At 39.4% G+C, this 24,809-nt stretch overlaps 1 protein-coding gene across 1 annotated transcript in view; it reads right to left on the minus strand.

Moving 5' to 3' along the window:
• KANSL1L (KAT8 regulatory NSL complex subunit 1 like) overlaps positions 1-24,585 on the minus strand; it is a 102,967-nt gene extending 78,382 nt beyond the window's left edge. Inside the window, exons 1-2 of the mRNA XM_081095228.1 lie at positions 24,377-24,585; positions 2,962-4,078 (exon numbers count right to left, since the gene is read on the minus strand). Coding sequence (XP_080951354.1) covers positions 2,962-4,049 — 1,088 coding nt within the window. The 5' untranslated portion in view covers positions 4,050-4,078; positions 24,377-24,585. The remainder of the gene's footprint in view (positions 1-2,961; positions 4,079-24,376) is intronic.
• Positions 24,586-24,809: the final 224 nt, after the last annotated feature.

Raw genomic sequence — 24,809 nt, forward strand, 5'->3', positions numbered from 1 at the left:
CAGACTTCAGGGCAAAGTTAAGATGGAGAAATCAGGACATTACATAACAATAAAAAGGTCAACAGTCCAAGAAGGCAACAATCCTTAATGTCTATGAGCCTAACAAAAGAACATCAAACAATGTGAGGCAAAAACTGACAGAATTGCAAGGAAAAATGAATTAATCCACTATGATAGGTACAGATTTTAACACTCCAATCAGAAATGCACAGAGCCAGGAGGCAGAAAGTCAGTATAAATACAGGTAAATTCAGCAACACTATCAATCAACTGAAAATAACTGACTTCAAGAGCTCAGTACATCCAACAACAGCAGATTACACCTTCTTCTCAAGCTGACATAAAACAGTCATCAAAAGAGACCATGTTCTGGGCTATAAAACACACTCTAACAATGTTTTTAAAAAAGAAATCATATACGTAATGTCTGCTCTCAGACTACAATAGAATTAAAGTAGAAATCAATAACAGAAACAAACTGGAAAATCCCAAAATACTTGGAGATTAATCAATACACTTCTCAGTAGCACATGGGACAAAGAAGAAATCTTAACTGAAATTTTAAAATATTATGAACTTAAATGCAAATACAAATCATCAAAATGTATGGGATGTAGTGAGGACAATTCTTATGGGGAAAAGCACAAGAGAAAAGCATAGGATTTATAGTATTGAAATGCATATATTAGAAATAAGAAAGATCTAAAAATCAATCATCTGAGCCTCTACCTTAAGAAATGAGAAAAAGAGCAAATTAAAGCCAAAGCAAGTACAAGAAATAATAAAAATTAGAGCAGAAATCAATGAAACTGAAACCATGAAAGCAATTGAGAAAATAAATTAAACCAAAAAAGTGGTTCTTTGAAAACATCAGTAAAATCAATAAGCCTCTAGGCTGGGCAACTCAAAAAAAAAAAAAAGAGAGAGAGAGAGTGATGAAAAAAATAACTAATATCAGAAATGAAAGAGTAGAAATCCCCTAAAAATCTATGAATACTAAACGAATAATAAAGGAAAATAAACAACTCTAAATACACCAATTTGATAACTTAGATAAATGGGGCAATTCCTTGAAAGGCACAATTTATCAAAACTCACACAAGAAGAAATAGACAATCTGAATAGGTTTATATCTATTAAAGAAATTGGATCAATAATTAGTAACATCCCAAAACAGAATGCACCAAGCCCAAATGGGTTCACTGGTAAACTCTACGAAAAATTTAAAGAAATTTGTCCAATTCTCTACAATCTCTTTCAGAAGATAGAAACAGAGGTACTATTTCTTAACTCATTCTATGAGGCCAGCATTACCCTAATACAAAAACCAAAGACATATGAGAAAACTACAAATATATATGTCTCATAAAGATAAATGCAAAATCCTCTACAAAATATTAGCTATATCAAATTCAACAATGTATAAAAAAATTTATATGCTATGACCAAGTGAGATTTATCCTAGGTATGCAAGGCTGGCTCAACATTCAGAAATCAATTATGCATTCCAAAGATCAATCAATATATCATATATAAAATAAATACCACAATGTCAGTCAGAAAAATAGTATGTGCTCAATAACTATTAACTCCCACATTCAAACAAATGTCAAATATATTGATAACAGAACACCAAAAGACTGTGCTTTACATTTTATTCCCGCCTATAAAAATTAATAAACTGTCCTTTTTATTAATAACAAATAACGTGTTCAGCTTAATTCTATAATGACTCTCATTTATCTTTGAGAAGTAGATAAAAATGTTGAACTTCTTCCTCCCAAAATACCACGTATACACAGTACTTTGCATCAATTTAAATTTAGGAACATTACCAGATTCCCTGGAAGCGAGATTGAAAACTATGTTCTATCTGGCTATTTAAATAAAAGTAATTCAAATTTTAAAAAAATTAAAAATTTAGTTTCTTAGTTGTTCTGGTCGCATTTCACCAAGTGCTCATTGGCCGCATGCAGCCGTGGGCAAACTACGGCCCGCGGGCCGGATCCGGCCCGTTTGAAATGAATAAAACTAAAAAAAAAAAAAAGACTGTACCCTTTAATGTAATGATGTTTACTTTGAATTTATATTAGTTCACACAAACACTCCATCCATGCTTTTGTTCCGGCCCTCCGGTCCAGTTTAAGAACCCATTGTGGCCCTCGAGTCAAAAAGTTTGCCCACCCCTGGTAGTGCCTACTGGGTAACACAGATATAGAGCACTCCATCATCTCAGAAACTTCCATGAGATAGAGCTGTTCTGGAATATTAACAATGATAAGTGAAACTATTTAGCTTTGTTTTTTTGGTTTTGTTTTCATATCTAGAAACCTCTCTTTGAAGTAGATTAGATTCCAAGAGGATAGAGGCTGTGAATATTTAAACTCACTAGGGTCCAGCACATGGTAAGAATTCAACAGGTATCTAAAACCTGACATTACAGTTTGTTTTAGCTACATTAATCTAGCAAAAATTTACTAAGCTGGTGAAGACCAGAGCTGAAAGCTTTGAAAACAAATATATAAATAGTTAAAAATAAATGTAGATCAACTTATATATACTCTCAACTGATAAACTTCTGAAGTCAATGAGGGCTCCCTATGTGTAGACTTTATATTTTTTGAGTTTAGATATACATATTGGCTAGATCACTTAAGCAAAATGTTAGGCCTTGTCTATAGTCTATTCTATTCAAGAATTGGAAAAATGTGTACTTACAGCCAGTTAGCTTTTATTATTCCTGTGTTGGTTTTTCCTAGATGAATAACTTTTTTTAAATAGCATGTATATATTCAAACATAGCAGTTTAAATAACACACGTTTAAATTTTGTCAGTTCTATAACTTAAAGATTAAGGCATTAAGCTTATAGAAAATCTATTTGTTTTTAATATATCTTGAAATAAAAAAAATTCCACTATACATAGAACAGGAAAAGGTCTAATGATAATTTTGCACTTACACTGCCACATTTTTTCTAATGGTATATTCATCCAAATCGTCATCAGAGCTGCTATCAGTTGCATCAGAATCCAGACCCTCTTCAACATGAGTCAACAGCCCTGTAGCAGATAGTGCAAATCTTTGGATTTCTGCAGCTGTACACTGTGCAAAGCCATTTTTTGTATCATTCCGTAATTTATTCTCGGCAGTCAGTAAATTTATGTCTGGCTTAATTTCAGTGCATTTAGGAAAACTGTTATCCAAAACTGTAGTAGGTTCATGAAAAATCTTCATTTTGGGGAGTTGATGTTTCATAGAAAATTTCATTTGCTGACCATAGTGCTTAACAACATGCTTTGCCAGGAGCATCTGCAAATGTTTCTGAGTTCTTCTAGCCTGACTAAGTAAAATTTTCTGTTTGCTTATACAATTAAGTAAACGAGCATTCACTTCCTCTTCTTTTTCAGAAGCTGAGGAACTAGCAGGCACATTTGAATGGCCAGGCCCAATTTTCTTTTGAGCGCAGTGCAATAAACTCTTTTTAATCTCAGCATCAGTAACTTTATCCAAAAGTGCATTCTTTTGGTACCATTTACAGTTTTGTAGTTGTACTTTATCTACATTAGTGCCTTTGGCTATATTTGAATCCAAAGTAATTTTTACATCTGTCATGCAGTGGCCTGTGTTATCTGACGGAGGTTCCTTTTTGACAAACTCTTCAGAATGAGAATGACAAATTTTACTGAGCTGAATGTTGCTGCCATTACACAGTATGTTTTTCAGCTTATTGCAGTTGGGTTCCCCTAATTTCTTTTGTTTATAATTCTTATTGTATTTATTTAATGTAGAATTAGAACCCATTAAAAGAACAGTCTGATAATGTTTTGGAGACTGAGGGGAGCCAAAATGTTTTAAATTCACAAAATGAGTGTTGAGAGTAGGTTCAGCAGTTGGAAATCCCAGCGTCTGAGAGAAAGTGTCTCCCTGTAGCTTTTCATCCATAGTTCTTGGGCCTTCCATGCATAGCATCTTGTCAGACTCCATGGTACTTGGTAAAGATGAAAAGCAGATACCCTTTGTTGCTGCCTCCCTCAGAGCTGGGGTCATGGCGAATCCTGCAGATAATTACTGGAAACCTAAAGCAATGTAAAAATAAGTAATCAGATATCTAGAAAAGAGTTTTATGCTTATACGCCTTCCAGGGGCAACATTTTTAACGTTTCTGATTATAAAATTAACTAAATCAAACTCCTTTTTTTTTTTTCCCAATTCCTAACACTATCTCTGCTCTTTCCTAGTTCATAAGGAATTCAAATAGCACTACACTTCTTCACTCTGACTGTGGGCCTATACCCAAAACTCTAATTAAAGTTTCACACTACCTAGCACAATAAGTATTAGACAAATATTTGTGAATATAATACAGTTGACCCTTGAACAACGCAGGGGTTAGGGGCATCAACCTCCCACCATAGTCAAAAATCGGCATATTTGACTCCCCCAAAATGATAACATAGTTGATTGACAAATATTTTGTATGTTATATGCATTCTTATAATAAAGTAAACTAGAAAAAAGAAAATGGTATTAAGAAAATAAGGAAGAGAAACAGATTTACAGTATTAATTGAACAAAAACAAAAAACAAGTGTATAAGTGGACCGATGTAGTTCATATAGATGTTGTTCAAAGCCCAACTGTACATCTCAAGATTCCATTTTTAAACAATGTTTAGAGAAATGGTTCTCAACCTTCCTAATGCCACGACCCTTTAATACAGTTCCTCATGTTGTGGTGACCCCAACCATAAAATTATTTTCATTGCTACTTCATAACTGTAATTTTGCTACTGCTATGAATCGTAATGTAAATATCTGTTATGCAGGATGTATTTTCATTGTTACAAATTGAACATAATTAAAGCAGTGATTAATCACAAAAACAATATGTAATTATACATGTGTTTTCTGATGGTCTTAGGCAACCCCTGTGAAAGGGTCGTTCGACCCTCAAAGGGGTTGAGAACCACTGGTTTAGAGAGAGTAAAAAAATTCCAACCTGGAATCTGGGAATCATACTTTAAAATGTAATTCAATCCCATACTTTCAGCCAAAAGTAAGAATGAATTATCTTTAAAAAATATAATAAATTGACCAAAACCTTCATTTCTCATTTAAATTTTATAATCTAAACAGTATTAGTAAAAATAACCAAAATATACTAGAAATTTAAGATATAAGTGAGATGAACTACAAATAAAAAAAGTATATAATTTAATAGTTGTTAAAAATAATGTAATAATGAAAACTCGGCTAATCTGCAATGCACAAAATTTTTTCCTGAAAAAGCATCTACAATAACATTTTTTTCCTTCTCACAAATGGGCAGTCATCAGTTATCATTATAGAGCTGTTAATCCTGCATGGAAATAGGGGGACTGTTCCAGATGACCACTAAAGATTTATCTCATCATTAAACAAATTTCATTATATTTTATCAAAAGAAGAAATACAAAACCATATATTGTGAAATAAAGAAAAGTTAATTCAGTTCCATTAAAAATTATGAAGACTGAATAGTTCATGAAAAAATTTTAATCATTAACAATTATGTTTTTGAAGATACTTTGGAACTATGATACTCCCTAATTTTGTTTCAACACATGACAGTTAACAGTCACTTAAGTGGCCACACTAATATATCCTATGTCCCCATACAATGTGCTAGCTGTAACTCTATACCTTTAATTCCCACTTAAAAATTGAAAACCAAAAGCCAATTCCTTGTAAAGACGAGCAAGAATAGTCAAAAGGAAAAAGAGACACAAAAACTTCTATGCAATTAAAAAAACACATATAGGGTTAAAAGCAAGGCACAGATTAGGAAAAAATATCTACACCATATATACTAGACGAAGAATTAGTATCCAAAATATATAAGGAACTTCCATAAACGGGCAATGAATAGAAGTCAGACATTTCACAGATGACAATATCCAAATAGTCATTAAACATATACTCAAGCTCACCAGTAATGAAGGAAATATCTATAATAATAAAAGCATAATATGCTAATTAGACCAGAGAGCCGAACGACCTTCCGGACAAAGCCGCGGCAGCGGGTGCCGAGGCGGAAGCGGTTAGGGGCGATCAGGCAGGCAAGCGAGCAGTTAGGGGGGTGATTGGGCAGGCAGGTAGAGTGGTTAGGGGTGATCAGGCAAGCAGTTGGACATCACCCAAGGGGTCCCGGATTGTGAGAGGGTGCAGGCCATGCTAAGGGAACCCCGCCCCCCATGCACAAATTTCGTGTACCAGGCCACTAGTAGATTAATAAGAAAGCTAGAGACCAGTTTTCCAACTACCAAATTAAAAATAATGTTTTAAGTCTGAACGTATCACAGATGCACAAGAGAGCAGTATTTTTAATAACAAAATATTATTTCAAAGCAATCAGATATCTAACAATGCATAATAAAACACGATGGAATACTATATAGCAATTAAAAGGAGTGGCTGAATCTATATGTCCAATATGGACAAACCTCAAAAAGCATAAAGTTAAAGAAAAAGGATACCTACCATATATGTACTTAGGTGTTTATCTATTTATGTGTTTAAAAAACAAAACAGAAAAATATCCACCAAGGCTATAACAGTAGCTGCATCAAGTTCCATTAAACAAAATAATGGTGGTTTAAAAGAAGTTAAATTTTAACTACAAAGTTTTATTACTTCGGGAAAAACACTAAATAAAAAATGAACGTATGCTACTGGATGTTAATTCTGTGTGATAAAAAAATAAGTGTTTGCCTTTTCTATATGTATAGAATTATTAATGTACTAGTGGCCCAGTGCACGGATTCATGCACATTGAAAGGAAAATAATTATGGCAAGGGGCGGGGCTGCCACCACCAGTCGCCATCTGCAGGGCGCTTGGCCCCCACTTGCACCTGCTCCACCATCCCACCATGGTCCCCCTGTTATCCGGGCCCATCGGAGCGGGCAGTGCCTTCACTGCAGCCTGCTGCCAGCTCCCTGTCGCAGACGCCCATCATGTTCCGCCCTGCTCCCTGGTGGTCAGGGCATGTCATAGCAAGCGGTCGAACTCCTGGTTGAACGACCGCCCGAGGGGACAATTTGCATGCTAGGCTTTTATAGTACAGGATAATGTCTCAAAAAAAATAGAGATTTATGTATTCCTCTTCCAGAGTTCTGTATGTCTCAAAATTTATATACTTTTATATCAGCGGTTCTCAACCTGTGGGTCGATACCCCTTTGGGAGTCGAACAACCCTTTCACAGGGGTTGCCTAAGACCATCAGAAAACACATGTATAATTACATATTGTTTTTGTGATTAATCACTATGCTTTAATTATGTTCAATTTGTAACAATGAAAATACATCCTGCATATCAGATATTTACATTACGATTCATAACAGTAGCAAAATTACAGTTATGAAGTAGCAATGAAAATAATTTTATGGTTGGAGTCACCACAACATGAGGAACTGTATTAAAGGGTTGCAGCATTAGGAAGGTTGAGAACCACTGTTTTCTATAATACCTAAAAAATAATAAATCTTATATATACCATTTTCATTTTTTCTAAATAAAAACATAACAAACAAAAATAACCAGATTATGGGTTTATAATATATATTATAGTATATATTTTTCATTCTACTTTTATGAGAAATATATAATCATAAAACAAGCTATTAGCATTGGGAAATCTCAAGATTCTGTCACTTGATCAACTCAATGACTATATCTCTAACCTATAAATATCTGCAACAGTATTTAAATAACTATTATTGCTCTCTAAGGGAAACTGCCTTAATCAGTGTTCTTTCTAGCGAAGTAGTTATATTGAACAGATACCATACTCTACCCCCTCCCTATCCACCTACTCTCTCTCAAAAGGTTTAACAGAGTGTGAAGGATTTAATAAAAGTGACTACCAGAAGGGAAAGACGTGAAATATGACACAGTACAGTTCTCCTTAGGCCCTGGACAAACTAAAGATAAGGGAAAACTAAAAATAAGAGGTAGAGAATATATACACAGGTTAACAGTTAAGAACTAGAGTTGATAGCAAAAAGGAAAGGGAAAGAAATGTAGATTGAGAGTGGCTAAGGCACATTTATGGTAGAGAACTAGAAAAAAATACACAAAAAAAACTCTGGTGAGATAGCTAAGGCTTACTTGGCATGATAGGCAGCTTCTAAAAACGATTTTAATAATCCCCATCTCCTGGTATTCATGCCCTTGTATAATCTCCTTTGAGTGTGACTAAATGACTTGCTTTTAGTCACTAAAACAGAATGCATCAGAGATGATGGGATGTTCACTTCCGAGAATAGGCTACAAAGGGACTGTGGCTTCCATCTTGCCACTCTCACTCAGGGATGCTAGGTGCCATGCTGTGAACTGAAAGGACCCACATAGCAAAGAAATGATGTCTCCAGCCAACAAATAGCCATGACCTAAGGCCTGTCAACTAGCATGTGAGTAATCTGAGAAGTAGATCCCACCCCAGTCAAGCCTTCAGATGACTACCACTTAAGCTAACACCTTGATTGCAGTCTTGTGAGAAACCTTGAGCCAGAGGCACCCAGCCAAGCCATGCATATTTCTGACCCACAGAAAAATACTCAAGCCATTAAATTTTGGGATAATTTGTTACATAGCAATAAATAACTAATACAATTATATATGAAAACTTTTGGGTGCTAGTCTAGGAAGGCCCACCATATCACAGTTCCTATTCTAGGATTTGCATGCAGTTCCTCTGTATTCTATTCCCAAGTGTATCCTTGTAAGAAATTCTAACCTGAAAATCTGTCTATTTTGCAGCAAAAAGGAACTCATGAAAATAAATGTTTCCTGTAAATTAAAAAAAAAAAAAGGTCAAACTATGTTGGTATAGTTTTAGCATAAAACATAAATGCACTTACTCCAATTATTTAAATATGTAATCATGGTGTATAACAATGTTTCCCAACTGATTATTCTAAACTCTACCACTACATAAACAACTACACTTATCATTAACACTTCTAAGGAGGCTTGGATTTTACTATTTTGTTAACCACTATATGGCCAACATGAAAAACTATCTGACATACAGCAGATAAGTGGATGCCATTTCCAATATAGTAAAAGGCTAATATGCAAATTATCCCTGCCGGGGTCCAACCCCAGCAGGTCCAGGGGTCCCCAAAGGTGTGGACGGAGTCGGCGAAGAAGGAACAACAAAGAGGCAGCGTTCAGTTGATCAGCAGCCTAGCCAGGATCTCCAGCCAGGATCTCCAGCCAGGTTCTGTGTCCATGTTCTCTTGCTAGGTTCTCCAGCCGGGTTCTGTAGCCATGTTCCCTCACTAGGTTCTCCAGCCAGGTTCAGTCACCAGGTTCTAGTCAGGTTCTCTTGCCAATTTCTGTAGTCAGGTTCAGTCCAGGATCTTTTGCCATGTTCTCTCAAGCGAAGTTCTTCTGTCTCTAGGTTCCGTGTAGGTTCTGTCTTCTTTCTGTCTCCTAAGTTCTGACTTGTTACATCTGTATTTATACCAGTTGATTCAAATCCTATCAATCTCTATTCCAAAGGTTAGGGCGTTTCTTATCTCCATTCCAGGGAGTAAAGATTATGTAGCTTAAGCATGATTGTTCATAGTTAAAGTGATTAATTACCCGCCTGGTCTTAGTTAAGAGGTTTTATTCCCTCCCTAACTTCAGGGGAAAAATCCCTACCTGGGAAACAACCTTTCTCAGAGACCTTGGTTAAAACACATAGTGCCAAGAAGGTGAGCAAACATATTAAGAACAGTATGCCATATATGCCAGGTCCCTTGAAACAGCAAGCATGGACCGGCTCCCGGCAAATTCCCCCTTTTTTATTTTTTAAAAGCAGGCATTAAAAAGAAAAACCCCAAATGCTCTCTTGTATCCATTTTAAGAGTAAGATTGGCGCTTTCCGCTATTACCTGAGTTCTGATCTATCACCCCAGGGAGAGCTTGCCAATCCTGCACTTTCCTGGGGTGGAAAGGCTGCAGTGGGGTTAAGGATAAGGCTCCTTGGGCCTACCTTCTCCCATGCCTTTACATTTACCTTTCCTTCCTCAGAAAAGCATGGACATACTTCTTGTATAAAACGTTCTGTCTGACTGGGAGTAACCTTAATTCCTCTGCTAGCAAGCATATGTGGTAAAAGATCAATACAGAGTCTTTTTTCTTTAGACTCAGTATGGCACATCTTCTTAATCTAAAGATCAATACAGAGTCTTCTTTCTTTGGACTCAGTATGGCACATCTTCTCAATCTAAGTTCTGTACTATCCACCTTCTTACCCTACTTATCCTCTATAGGGGGGGTCTGAAGTACCCTGGTGGAGTCCTATCCGTCCCGAATGTGGGGGTTCTCAATGGGGAGGGCTTACTTAGGGGAATCCTGTTCCAGGGGTTCCCAAAGGTGTGGACGGAGTCGGTGAAGACTATCCACCCTCTTCCTACGGTGGAGTCCTATCCGTCCCAAGTGCGGGGTGCTTACCTAGGGGTCCCTGTTCGGGCGCCAGATGCCGGGGTCCAACCCCAGCGGGTCCAGGGGTCCCGAAAGGTGTGGTCCGAGTCGGCGAAGAAGGAGTGACACGGAGACAGTGTTCAGTTGATCAGCAGCCTAGCCAGGATCTCCAGCCAGGATCTCCAGCCAAGTTCTGGTCTGGATCTCCAGAGAGGTTCTGCTTAGGATCTCCAACCAGGTTCTGTGTCCATGGTCTCTTGCTAGGTTCTCCAGCCAGGTTCTCCAGGTTCTCCAGCCAGGTTCTGTAGCCATGTTCCCTCACTAGGTTCTCCAGCCAGGTTCTGTCCAGGTTCTCCAGCCAGGTTCAGTCACCAGGTTCTAGTCAGGTTCTCTTGCCAATTTCTGTAGTCAGGTTCAGTCCAGGATCTTTTGCCATGTTCTCTCCAGCGAAGTTCTTCTGTCTCTAGAGAACGTTCTGTGTAGGTTCTGTGCCAATTTCTGTCTCTCTTTGTTCTATCTTCTTACATCTGCATTTATACCAGTTGATTCCAATCCTATCAATCTCTATTTCAAAGGTTAGGGCGTTTCTTATCTCCATTCCAGGGAGTAAAGATTATGTAGCTTAAGCATGATTGTTCATAGTTAAAGTGATTAATTACCCGCCTGGTCTTAGTTAAGAGGTTTTATTCCCTCCCTAACTTCAGGGGAAAATCCCTACCTGGGGAAACAACCTTTCTCAGAGACCTTGGTTAGAACACATAGTGCCAAGAAGGTGAGCAAACATATTAAGAACAGTATGCCATATATGCCAGGTCCCTTGAAACAGCAAGCATGGACCGGCTCCCGGCAAATTCCCCCTTTTTTATTTTTTTAAAAGCAGGCATTAAAAAGAAAAAAAAAACCCAAATGCTCTCTTGTAACCATGTTAAGAGTAGGATTGGCGCTTTCCGCTATTACCTGAGGCCTGATCTATCACCCCAGGGAGAGCTTGCCAATCCTGCACTTTCCCGGGGTGGAAAGGCTGCAGAGGGGTTAAGGATAAGGCTCCTTGGGCCTACCTCCTCCCATGCCTTTACATTTACCTTTCCTTCCTCAGAAAAGCATGGACATACTTCCTGTATAAAACGTCTGTCTGACTAGTAGTAACCTTAATTCCTCTGCTAGCAAGCATATGTGGTAAAAGATCAATACAGAGTCTTTTTTCTTTAGACTCAGTATGGCACATCTTCTCAATCTAAGAATCAATACAAAGTCTTCTTTCTTTGGACTCAGTATGGCACATCTTCTCAATCTAAGTTCTGTACTATCCACCTTCTTACCCTACTTATCCTCTATAGGGGGGGTCTGAAGTACCCTGGTGGAGTCCTATCCGTCCCGAATGTGGGGGTTCTCAATGGGGGGGGGCTTACCTAGGGGAATCCTATTCCAGGGGTTCCCAAAGGTGTGGACGGAGTCGGCGAAGACTATCCACCCTCTTCCTATGGTGGAGTCCTATCCGTCCCAAGTGTGGGGCGCTTACCTCGGGGTCCCTGTTCGGGCGCCAGATGCCGGGGTCCAACCCCAGCGGGTCCAGGGGTCCCCAAAGGTGTGGACGGAGTCGGCGAAGAAGGAGTGACACGAAGACAGCGTTCAGTTGATCAGCAGCCTAGCCAGGATCTCCAGCCAAGTTCTGGCTAGGATCTCCAGCCAGGTTCTGTGTCCATGTTCTCTTGCTAGGTTCTCCAGCCGGGTACTGTAGCCATGTTCCCTCACTAGGTTCTCCAGCCAGGTTCTGTCCAGGTTCTCCAGCCAGGTTTAGTCACCAGGTTCTAGTCAGGTTCTCTTGCCAATTTCTGTAGTCAGGTTCAGTCCAGGATCTTTTGCCATGTTCTCTCAAGCGAAGTTCTTCTGTCTCTAGGTTCCGTGTAGGTTCTGTCTTCTTTCTGTCTCCTAAGTTCTGACTTGTTACATCTGTATTTATACCAGTTGATTCAAATCCTATCAATCTCTATTCCAAAGGTTAGGGCGTTACTTATCTCCATTCCAGGGAGTAAAGATTATGTAGCTTAAGCATGATTGTTCATAGTTAAAGTGATTAATTACCCGCCTGGTCTTAGTTAAGAGGTTTTATTCCCTCCCTAACTTCAGGGGAAAATCCCTACCTGGGGAAACAACCTTTCTCAGAGACCTTGGTTAAAACACATAGTGCCAAGAAGGTGAGCAAACATATTAAGAACAGTATGCCATATATGCCAGGTCCCTTGAAACAGCAAGCATGGACCGGCTCCCGGCATATCCCCTCTGGAGTTTGATCGACCAGGAATTCGACCGCCCACTATGATGTGTGCTGACCACCAGGGGGTGGTGCAGAATGAAGGAAGGCCCCAGCAGGCAGCAGGCAGCCGGCAGCGGGCAGCCGGCAGCCGGGGTGGGGGGAGGGAGGCCCCGACAGGCGCTGATCTCCAGCCAGGCCTAGGGACCCTACCTGTGCATGAATTATGTGCACCAGGACTCGAGTAGTTAGAGTAAAATCCAAAGTCATCCTTACCACAGCCTACAAAGTTCTCCATTATCAGATCCCTAACTACTTCTACAACTTTCTCCATGGGTTACTATACTCCAGAAACAATGGCGTCTGTGCTATTCTTCCTTCAGGTACTTTGTGCTTGCTATTTTCTAAGCCTAGAACAATTTTCCACAAAAATAATGGCTGACTCCCTCACTTCACTCATGTTTTTGCTCTATAGTCATCTCATCAGTCTTTCCTTGACCAATATTTTTAAAATAGCTAGCCCCTCACTTTGTGACTCTCCACTCCCGTACCCTGCTCTAAAGTTCCTCACAGCACTCACTAAAAGTTTTTTACATTCCAGAGAGTAATACCATTTAAGGACAGACCTCTATTTTGTTCAGTGTTCTAATCACTAGCACTTAAAACAATGCCTGGTACACAATAATTGTCAGCTATTTATTGATGAAATTAAACAAATCATGACTTTTACAAGTGTTCTAGGATTTAGTAATTAATAGTAATAACAAATATTTCAATTATTTTTAAAATAAATGTTACAAACACAGCAATATATAAAAAGGATAATATGTCACAACCTATTATGGCTTATTTATAAATGCAAGACTGGTTCAACATTAAAAAAATAAAAATTAAATCATAGAAATTCATATTAAAAAACTAAAGAAAAAAATCATATTGATCCCAATAAAGAAAAAGCATTTGCAAAATCCAAAATCTTCTCATGATTAACAACAAAAAAACTTTGCAAATTAGGGAAGAAAGGGAAATTGCTTAACCTGACAAAAAGCATCTATGCAAAAACCTAAAGATCACTACATAATTAAATGAAAGACTGAACGCTTTTGCCCTAAGGTTGGGAATGAGGCAAGATGTCTTTTTTCACCCCTCTTATTCATCATCATACTGGAAGTCCTAGCCAGTGGAATAGGAGAAAAGAGAAATAAAAGGCATACCATACCGATTGGGAAGTAAAAACAAAAATGTGTCTATTCACAGATGATTGCATAATTTTTTACACGAAATCTGCAGAAAGTCTCAAGGAATATATAAAAAAGCTCTTGGATCTAATGAGTTTACTGAGGTAGTAGATATAAGGTCAAGATACAAAAGTCATTTATATTTCTATATACTAGGAATAAAAACCTAGAAATAGACATTTTTTAAAAGTATTAATTCCAAAACCATGAAATATTTAGATATATATCTACCAAAATATGTGCAAGAGCTATATACTGGGAAACAAAAAAATAAAGGAATATCTAAATAAATGGAGTGACAGACTGTGTTCATGGATTAGATTAAATGTTATCACAATGTTTATTCTTCTTAAAAGATCTATAGGTTCATCACAATCTCACCAATCAAAATCTTGACAGGATTTTTTGCTGATATCAACATGTTGAAAAATGTATATGAAAAGGCAAAAGTACAAGTATAACTAAAACAATAAAAACATAGCTAAAAGGAGGACCCATTATTACATATCTACTTGCAGTGGTCAAAATAGTGTGGCACTGGCAGAAGAATGAACATACAGAACAGTGATGGCGAACCTATGACACGCGTCGCGTGTCAGAGGTGACACGCAAACTCATTTTTTTGGTTGATTTTTCTTTGTTAAATGGCAGTTAAATATATAAAATAAATATCAAAAATATGTCTTTGTTTTACTATGGTTGCAAATATCAAAAAAATTTCAACATATGACACGGCACCAGAGTTGTTAGGGTTTTTCAAAATGCTATCACGCCGAGCTCAAAAGGTACGCCATCACTGATATAGACCAATGAGAAAAATAGAGCACTCCAAAAAAGGCCCACTCACAAGCACACATGGCCAATTGATTTTTGACAAAGATGTAATGGCAATTCAATATAGAAAGATTAGTTTTTTTAACAAATGGTTCTGGAACAATAGGACATTCAAATGCAATTAAAACAAAAAACAAAACTGAACCTTAAACCTATGACTCATAACTTATATAAAAATGGTTACATCTACCAGGATGCATCATAGACCTAACTATAGAATTTACAAACATAAAATTTCTAGAAGAAAACCTCTGTGATATTGGGTTAGGCAAAGATTTTTTTAAATATGACACCAAAAATATTATTCATAAAAGAAAATAATTTTGACAAGTTTGACTTCCTCAAAATTAAATACTAAATAAAATAAGCACTTAAAATTATTTTAAAATAATTTTAATATAACAATTGAGAGTGCAACTCCTGGAAGTCACTGAGTTTAACATTAATGGTTTTGACCATTATACAGTTTCATATTGTAATTATTTTCAATCACGTATTATTTCATTTTATGCACAATGAACAAGTGGTTAGAGGCGGAATTCGTAAGATTACTGATTTGAGAGCATAAAACAATAAACAATAATTCTGCAAATTCACTTCAAGATGATCTCTATTAATTCCATAAGCTGTGTTTCACATCATCACAATCATTTTATAGCTCTTAAAGATGTCTCCTATATTTCAGAAGCCAATTTAAAAATTAATGTAGTGAAAATATCTAGCTAAAAGTAAAGCCATCAGGTTTTCATTTGGGTATAAAAACTATCCATACCATAACATGTTATTCATAGAGAAGTGCTTATGAATGGCAGCTGAAAACCTATTTCATATTTTAAAAATAAAACAAAATAAAAATTTCCAAAAATTATGGAAATAAGCCAGGTGACATTTTAAAGCAGGAAATGAAGAAGTAGCCAACACTGAGTCATTCAGTATTGTCTATTTTTGGTAGAAGCTAGATTTCAATTTTCATTTAACATATAGTCCATCTAAAACCTCACATTCAATAATTCAGTTAATACATATTTATTGAACAATGTGTAAGAGACACTATCTTAGATAATAAGAAAAATGACAGTGAATATGAAAAATAAAGTTTCTATTCTCATGGACCTTACAATTTAGAAAATGGTAGATTTGGATAAATATTAAAATATGAAGATATCAAGTAAGTAAGGGTTTCACAGTGTCTTTATGAAAACTGAACAAAGTAGAGTGATAAAACATGACTATATTAGGATAGGAATTTAAATTTGTAGATGAAGGAAGGCTTCTGTGTTGGTGACATCTGTCTGCCCTGAGATCTGAAATGTCAATAACAAGCTAAGTAAGACTTAGGGCTGAGAGACTTCCAAGGAAGAAATACAACTAATAGCGTTCAGGCAGGAATGAACTTGATGTGTTTGTGGAACAAATGACAAATTGTCTAGAACATAATGAGCTGAAGAGAGAAAGTAATAGGAAATAAGATTAAATAGACAAACCATAGACATTGTATGTAAATTATAGGATGAGGAAGTAACATGATCTGATTTGCATTTTTATTTAAAAACTAGAGGTCTGGTGCACAAAATTCATGCACAGGTAGGGTCCCTAGGCCTGGCCAGTGATCAGGGCTGATCAGGGCCTTCTGGCTGCCAGCTGGGGCCTTCCTTCCCTGGCTGCTGGCTGCTGGCCCGGACCTTCCTTTGTTCTGTACCGCCCCTGGTGGTCAGCACACGTCATAGCAAGCGATCAAACTTCTGGGTCCTGAGGGACACTTTGCATATTAGCCTTATATATATATAGATTAATTACTGTGACTGTTCTGTAGATAAAAAAAATTGTATTGGAGAAAAAAATGAAAAGAGTTTACAAGAATGAAGGCAGGGATACCCATTAGGGAGCTATTAAAGTAAATCAAGGAGAGATAAATGACAAAATAAATAGCATATGTCACCCCATAAATGACACAATGTATTATATTGCATAAAATTATATATAATAATTAATGGCATACTTACAACAAATAATAATTCATTTAGACATTTTTACTAAAAAGTACCTATTTTTCCCACTAGAATAAAAGCTGAATGAAGGCAAGATTGGAATGTTTTCATTCACTGCTGTATCCTAGAATATTGTTTGGTACATAGCAGGCCCTTAAATATTTCTTCAACAAATACCATCCAAAGTAATACAATTATTTAAAAATTTCAAGGAAGGAGATTCGTGAGGTATTTATTGTGAAAGGAACCTTAAGGCTAGGAAACATTAGCATAGAACAGTGGTCGGCAAACTGCGGCTCGCGAGCCACATGCTGCTCTTTGGCCCCTTGAGTGTGGCTCTTCCACAAAATACCGACTTCCGCACATGGGCCACGAAGTTTCAATCGCACTGTACATGTGCGCCCACAGGTGGTATTTTGTGGAAGAGCCACACTCAAGGGGCCAAAGAGCCGCATGTGGCTTCCGAGTCGCAGTTTGCAGACCACTGGCATAGAACACTGTGTCCAATAAAAATACCATGTGAGTTACATTTGTAACTTCAAATTTCCTACTAGACATATTTAAAAGTAAAAAGAAACATATTTCATTAAACCATCAGATACAAATGATTACTTCAACATGTAATCAATATAAAAATGTCTTGGGAAGGTATCTTACTTTCTTCTATATATGTGCTACATCTTCAAAATCCAATGTTCATTTTACATTTAGCAAAAACCCAATTTGGATGTCACATTTTATGTGTTCAACTGTCACATGTTGTTTAAGTACTACCGTACAGATAGTACACAGTATAAAGTATATGACACACATACATCCTGCTAATTAAACAGGAATCAACCATTAACTAAAGTATTTCCATCCCCCCAAATTCCTAGCCAAACACGTTGTTTAGTATTTGCAGATACCTATAATACGTTAGGTTATACAAAAAGAATATTGGAAATGTAAATCCTCAAAAAGCTAAGAAGCATCTTGACTATTCAGTTTCTAACTATGCACAAGATTGTGTGTGTGGGAAAGTATTTGGATCTTCGTTAAATCTAAAAATGTTCTTTCTAGGTGGTAAAATACTGTACTCTATTTATTCAAGGCACCACAATCATCTTTGATAATTATTTATTTCATATACACCCAATATATTCAGACAAAATAGGTCTCTTCTCTAACAGAGGTTAGTCTAATCCTATGGGACTTCAAAGAATCAGGATGGGATAAAACTGAGAAAAATAATTAAATTTCTTTAACCACAACATATAGAAACTAAAATGTTAAGCTAACAGGATTTAAGAAGCAAAACCATCAGAAACTATTATCAGTACCTTTTCAAAGAAGGCAACTAGATAATTTTGATAATCTGTCAAGAGGCAATAATACTAGATAATCCAAAAATCAGTTATAGTTCCTGGACATGAATTTCACTATTATATTATTACAATAGAATTTTAAACTTACATTCCAGTTTAACTAAAAATAAATACCTCAGCACATCTGCACCCCAGAAATTTTGGGGGTGGCAAGGGAAAAAAAGAAACTACACAGAATCAAAACTTTTCTTTATTTTAGGTTATATTAAACTTCATTGTTATAAATAAAAGCAAATTAATTCAGTAAAAAAAGTTAAGTCTACAATATAAATTCCAATTTTGGTCTGCAATTCAATCCAAAGAACATTTATTGTTAATTAAGAAAGAAATCAGTTGTTCTGATAGTATTACTACAAATAAAAAGCCTCCCTCTGTTGTTTCCAAAATGTTTCCTTAAGTAACCATCTATATTTTTAAGATTTATAAATCATATATATTTATGAATTTTTTTATTTTTTATTTTTTTTATTGCTTAAAGTAATACAAAGGGTATGAATTTAGCATTAAATGCAATCTCCTTGTACATTAGATATGGTAAATATGTCAGCCCTCAAAAGATGTATGTACATAGAGAGATAATTATGATGTCAATAATTAGAATTGATCCTGACATTTAGTAATCAGGTCTATACAAATTAATACATAGGTCACATATACCAAATACTTTTTGACATACTATACTTTCTAAAGAACATCAAGTTCGCCAATATAGTGTACAGAGTTGAAACTGATAATCTAGACAATCTAGATTAAGAACACCCTTCCTCCTAAAAAGGAACACTAAAAAGCAAAGACCAAATCTGATTTTCCTTTCCCTAAAATACTGCTTCAGATTTGACTATGATTTATATTCTAGAATGGGTACGAACATTCCATATAGTCCACGGAAAATATCCTATCCAATCTACCCCTGAACATTAAATTTACTCTCCCAGTTGGAGTCTGGATAATCCAAATTCTCTTAAACGGAGAGCAGAAATACAAACTAGGAATAAAGTACCACAAAGAAGGCTGACTCATCCGTAAGTTAACAGAAAGTGAAAAGTCTATCAATGGCATTCTGAGAGATGGGAGAACCCCGAAGTAGTAATAAATATTAAATTATTTACACACTTAAAACTTAAATGTGTCTCAGAGAACTGTTCCATTATAACAGTTAAAGGAAGTAAGAAAAAAAACTTATTTTAGCAAAATATGAGTTCTTTCAAACATTACTGAAATACACAAGGATTCAATTTCTGATTTATAACTCATGAAGGAAAAATCTAATTAAAACAATAGAAGTAATGAGAAAGAGTTCACACTGGTATAATTTTATTCCTTTAAAATCTAGGAATTAATGGAAGGTATAAATTCAAGATACGGTATTGTGTTTTCAAGATTTATGCCACACATGGACATTCTCAATTTACAGCAGAAAACAATGCAGTAATTGGCGTGACCAGGGTACAGTTACCTCAGTACTTTGTACTCAACAAATTTATAGCAAAAACTTCCACTCTGAAAACTATGCCTAAAAAGGAATTCCCTTTGAAGACTACGAGGATTTAATTACAGATAAAGCCACTTGGGTGGTCACATAACACATCAAACAGATCACACGTCAAGCAGAATTATTACTATTTAGTTATAAGTGCATGACTCATAAGAATATAAATAGTCATGTTTTTTTTCCTGTGTACATCAACTTGGATCCTGAAATTTACATTTAGAAAACACTATCACATTTGCTCAGTCTATAGATTCTGGCTCCAATTTAACTTCATGTGGTTAAACACTGATTAATGACCTACTACCAAATAAAACATTTTAAAAATTACTATGAAAAACATGCTTAGGAATCCTTGGTGATATAGTACTAGAAACATACAATTAAAAGTTCATTAAAAATACTAACAAAGCCTTAATATTAAATGAATGCATTTCCTCCCAATTCTGCAATACTTAGAGAATTTTCACATCCATAGTGTTTCTAAAAACCTACAAATACTATCAAGTATTAAAAACTTCCACTTCGTATTTCTATTATAGACTGTCCACAGGCAAGTGCAATATTACCATTTTTATTAACATTAGTGGTAGTTTATTTATCCCATATGATCAGGGAAGGAGTACAATTCAGTGGAATCTCTCTTCAGGACATTTACAAGGAAACAAACAAAAACAACCCCACAAGTCTTCTGGAAATGGCACAGCTACTTTCTTTGCCTTTCTAAATGAAATAGACTGAAAGTAAGATTTTAATTGATAACTCAGGGTCATCCATTACAGTCCTATAATACAGTAAAGATTTTAAGGATAGAAGTATAAGAGATGATATGCTTTAAAGCAGGGGGGTCCTCAAACTTTTTAAACAGGGGGCCAGTTCACTGTCCCTCAGACCACTGGAGGGCTGGACTATAGTTAAAAAAAACAACTATTAACAAATTCCTATGCACACTGCACATATCTTATTTTGAAGTAAAAAAACAAAATGGGAACAAATACAATATTTGTATTTGCATGTGGCCCGCGGGCCATAGTTTGAGGACCCCTGCTTTAAAGTCAGTAAATTGGTTGCTAATGACCTATTAGCTGTCACTCCTGCTGTAAGCAGCCCCATTCCTTGTGTTTATAACTTGACAAACCAATCAATAAACAATCCCAAACACAATTCTAAACCTGAAGAAAACAACTTTCTCCTCCTTCAACTACCATCTAATTATCCTATATAATAAAAGGCTAATATGCAAATAGACCGAATGGTGGAACAAATGAACAACCAGTCGCTATGACGTGCACTGACCACCAGGGGGCACGTGCATGGAACATGGCGGGCATTGGCCCGCGGCGGGATGGTGCAGCAAGTGAGCAGGGGTGCCAGACCAAGGTGGGGTGCTGGTCGCTGTCACTGGGGCAAGCCTCTGGTAGTTATTAAAAATTCTTTGCTCCCGCGTGCCGCAGTCCCACCTGCACCCACTGCTGGCACCAGCCCTGCTCGCACCCGCAGCTGGTGCTGAAGCCGCCACTCGCAACCACTACCAGTGCCCAGCGCCAGTCCTGATCGCTCGACGCCATCAGCAGGTGCAATTAGCGGCTGCTGCTCCAATCGCCTCTCAGAAGCAGGGGGAGGTGAAGAAGCCCTCAGGGGCGATCAGGGCGGTAGCCACCGCAGCTCGCACTTGCACCTGCTGCTGGTGCCAGACCCGATCACTCAGTGCTGTCAGCGGATGCAAGTGGGGCAGCGCTGTCAGTGCATGGGAATGGCGGTGGGAATGTGGCTGCAGGCAGACAGGGGGCCGCGGTGGGAGGGGCCAGGCGGGGGTGCAGAGTATGGGCCAAAACCCGCCCCTGTGTCCACTGCAGCCTTGTGGCCAACAGTTCCTTCCAAGGTGCACAAATTCGTGCACTGGGCACCTAGTGTATAAATGTAAAAGAAAATAGAAATAACTGAGTAAATGAAAAACGTAAGTTTTACATGGTAAAAGCAGTAAAATATGTTATAGGCAATAAATTGGTGGGTTATCAAGAGCAATATGAATAATGAAACAAAGGAACTTAAGGCAGTAGGCTTTAAAAAAAAAAGACAAGTGAAAGGATGATTAAAGTGAAATTTGTAAGTGAATTCCATACAAGCTAGATGAATGAATAAGGGAAATGAAAGCCTACCTTATCATGATAAATAGTAGCAAAGGTGGATGGAGCTCTTAGATGATATAGAAGTTGGACAATGGAAAGTCACTGGACCTTTTAGTAAATACTGTGATTAAGATCAGTGCCCCCCCACCCCCCCCCCCACCCCCACACACACACACCACACAGGAATGAGTATTCAAAGTAATGAATCAGTGAAACAATAGGTAGTATACTGCCAACAATTTACTTGTAAATTGAGTAAGACCAAAGGAAAAATAAGACAATTTCCTGAGCTTCAATTGGCAAATATTTATTAAACACTATGTGATTTGCAGCATGTCGAATATATTCCTCTCCCTCAAGCTGCTTACAATAACTTAGGAAAGTAAATACATCACAGATATTAAGTGATAAAAATTTTAATGCAAATTAAAGCAAGGCTCTCATTTTAATGCTAATACCAGATTATGATCTGGTATTATGATGCTATGGGAGGCCTGCTCATGCTGCACGAGTCTGAATCAGTACAACATTCACATTCTGGAAGGACCTTTGGTGATGTTAGAAGAGCCTCCACACACACTATGTGCACATACACGTAAACACACACAGAGACTCTTTGACCCAGTAATCCTTCTTTTACAAATTTAAGGAGAATTTTTTTCCCCAAAGATTTATGTAAAGGCTATTAGTGAAATTTACACTAGCAAAACACTGGAAGCATCCCAAACATTGGCCAATAAAAAAAAAAAAATTTAAATATGACAGTTACATGATTTAACTAATGTGAAGCTGCCAAAAATAATTTTTACCAAGACTAATGACATGGGAATGCTTATGAGGTGAAGTTAGATGAAAATGCTGCATGCTTCCATTTTTTTTTAGGAAAAAAAAATACGCAAAAATGCATAGGAAAATATTTAAAGAGCACAAATTATTTGTAGTTTTATTTGCACTCGTCCAGATTTTCCAAATTATTTTGTAGTATTTAACAAGGCACCACACCAAAAAAAACCCCTAAAAATAATAATAAAATCAATGGGAACCGCTGGCTCCACAGGGCTGGGAAAGGTAAGCAATGACTTATCTAGATTAAAACTGTGAGCAAATGATGGCACTGGTGGCACCGATCTGAGTGAGTAGGAGCGAACTGCGGGAGAACCAAAGATGACAGTTACAACAGGTGTGGGAGACACTCAACTATCTACTACTGCAGGATTCATTGCTTGTGTTTTTTCCGGCGGGCTGGCTTTCAAGAAACAAAAAAAATCTGACTTATGTTATGAAAAAACCCTATCGTGTGGCAATTCCTCTACTCGCGGTGCTGGTAAAGATCAGGCTTCACTGTCGCTAACGCGAGGCATTCCAGCTCATAACCACCTCCCGAGGCCGGGACGGGCCCGACAGACACCCCCCCTCCCCCCGCCCCCATCCCCTCCCCCCCGCCCCCCCCCCTGCCCCCGACCGGGAGGGGGAGGCTGCGACCCGCCCGGGACGGGGCCGGGGACCACGGCACATGGCGGGGGCCGCTCCGGCGACCCGCACTCCGGAGCGCCAGGTTTTCTCCCGCGGGAACTGTTTTTAGAGGCGCTTTTCCCTGGTCAAAACAAAACCAAACCAAAAAACAACAACCCACGCTGCGGGGTTCGTCGCCACGGGACGGGTAACTCCCCAGCATCCAGACAGCGTTCCCTGCGGATCACACTCCGCCCCACGTTAGAGCGAACCGGCCGGGAGAAGGCGAAGGCAGCCTTTCTCTGAACCCTCGCCGGCTGACGAAAGTTTGGGGGCACCACAAGGAATGTGCTTCCCACAGTTCAAAAAAACAAACATGTATAAAAAAACATCCCCGCACCGCAGGCCAGCGAGGAAGGGAGGCGAGCTCCGCCCGAGGCTGAGGGGCGCCGCCGTCATCCTCCCGCGGTTTGTGGGACGACCGCAACGCCGCCCTGTACTTCTTGCTACCGGGCCGCGCACACCACCTCAACTTTTCCAGCGACACCGGCCCCGTCGGCGCGCCGAACGGCGACACGCCACGCCTCGGCCATCCTCCGGATTCCCCACCGCCGCCCACCCCGTCTAACCGCCGTCCGCCCCAAATACACGCGGAAAGCAAGGGCCGCAGCCAGCACCGCCGGTTCTGCCTCAGGGACTCCCCCGCCCCCCGCCCCCAAACGGCGACGGCTACCGCCGCGCCCGCTGAGGGGCCGCGGTCGAAGCGAGGGGCAGGCCCCGCGGGCCACGTGTCCCGCCTTCTGCGCACGCTCCCGCCAAAACAAAAGGCAGCCTGGCCAAGCCCCACCCCCTGCCCACGTGACGGCGCCGAGGTCCACCCCCAACACCTCCCTCCACCCCTTCCCTCCCCTCCCCGGAGCTACTGCCAAGGCTGTTCGGTTTAGCCGTTTAAATCTGGCTTCGGTCCGACCCCTGCCCTAGAGCGCAACCCGGTGCCGGGACCCGGAGTCCCCCAGCCCCGAGGATTCGAGGGGCGAGGGAGCTGCCGGCCGGCCGCCCGGCCCGCAAATACCCGCGGCGGTCTCCGGCGCGCTTTCCTCCCCGCGCTGCCTCAGTCCCCCGCAGGGGAGACCCAACCCCCTCGGCCCCCCACTGCGACGCCGGCCACTCGCCTGCTGGGGCGCCCTGGCTCCCCTCCGCCGCCGCACCTTCGGTCCGGCCGTGGTGGGGGCTGCCGAAGTGGTCTCTAGCTGCCCGCCCGCCTCCCCCACCCGGGGCGCCGCTGACTCGTCTGCAGAGCGCGCCCCGCTCCTGCCCCAGCCGCCGCCGCCGCCACCGCCGCCGCGGTTTAACAGTCCGCCCGCTGCCTGCACCTCCGGGTGGCTCGGGGCGCGGAACCCTGCCGCGGTGGAGGGGCAGGGGGCGGGGCGCGGCGCCGGCCAATGGCAGCGGGGGAGGAGCCGCGCCATGCAAATGAGCGCGGGTGGCGGGGAAACCCCGGGGGGCGGGGCCACCCGGGGGGCGGGGCCTCGCCGGCGTTCTGGAAGCGGTCAGAGCCCGACGCCCGAACCCCGCGGCGAGAGCGCGGCGGCTCCCTTGGGTGCG

This window comes from Myotis nattereri (genome assembly GCF_964212035.1).
Source record: "Myotis nattereri genome assembly, chromosome: 7".
NCBI classification, from domain to species: Eukaryota; Metazoa; Chordata; class Mammalia; order Chiroptera; family Vespertilionidae; genus Myotis; species Myotis nattereri.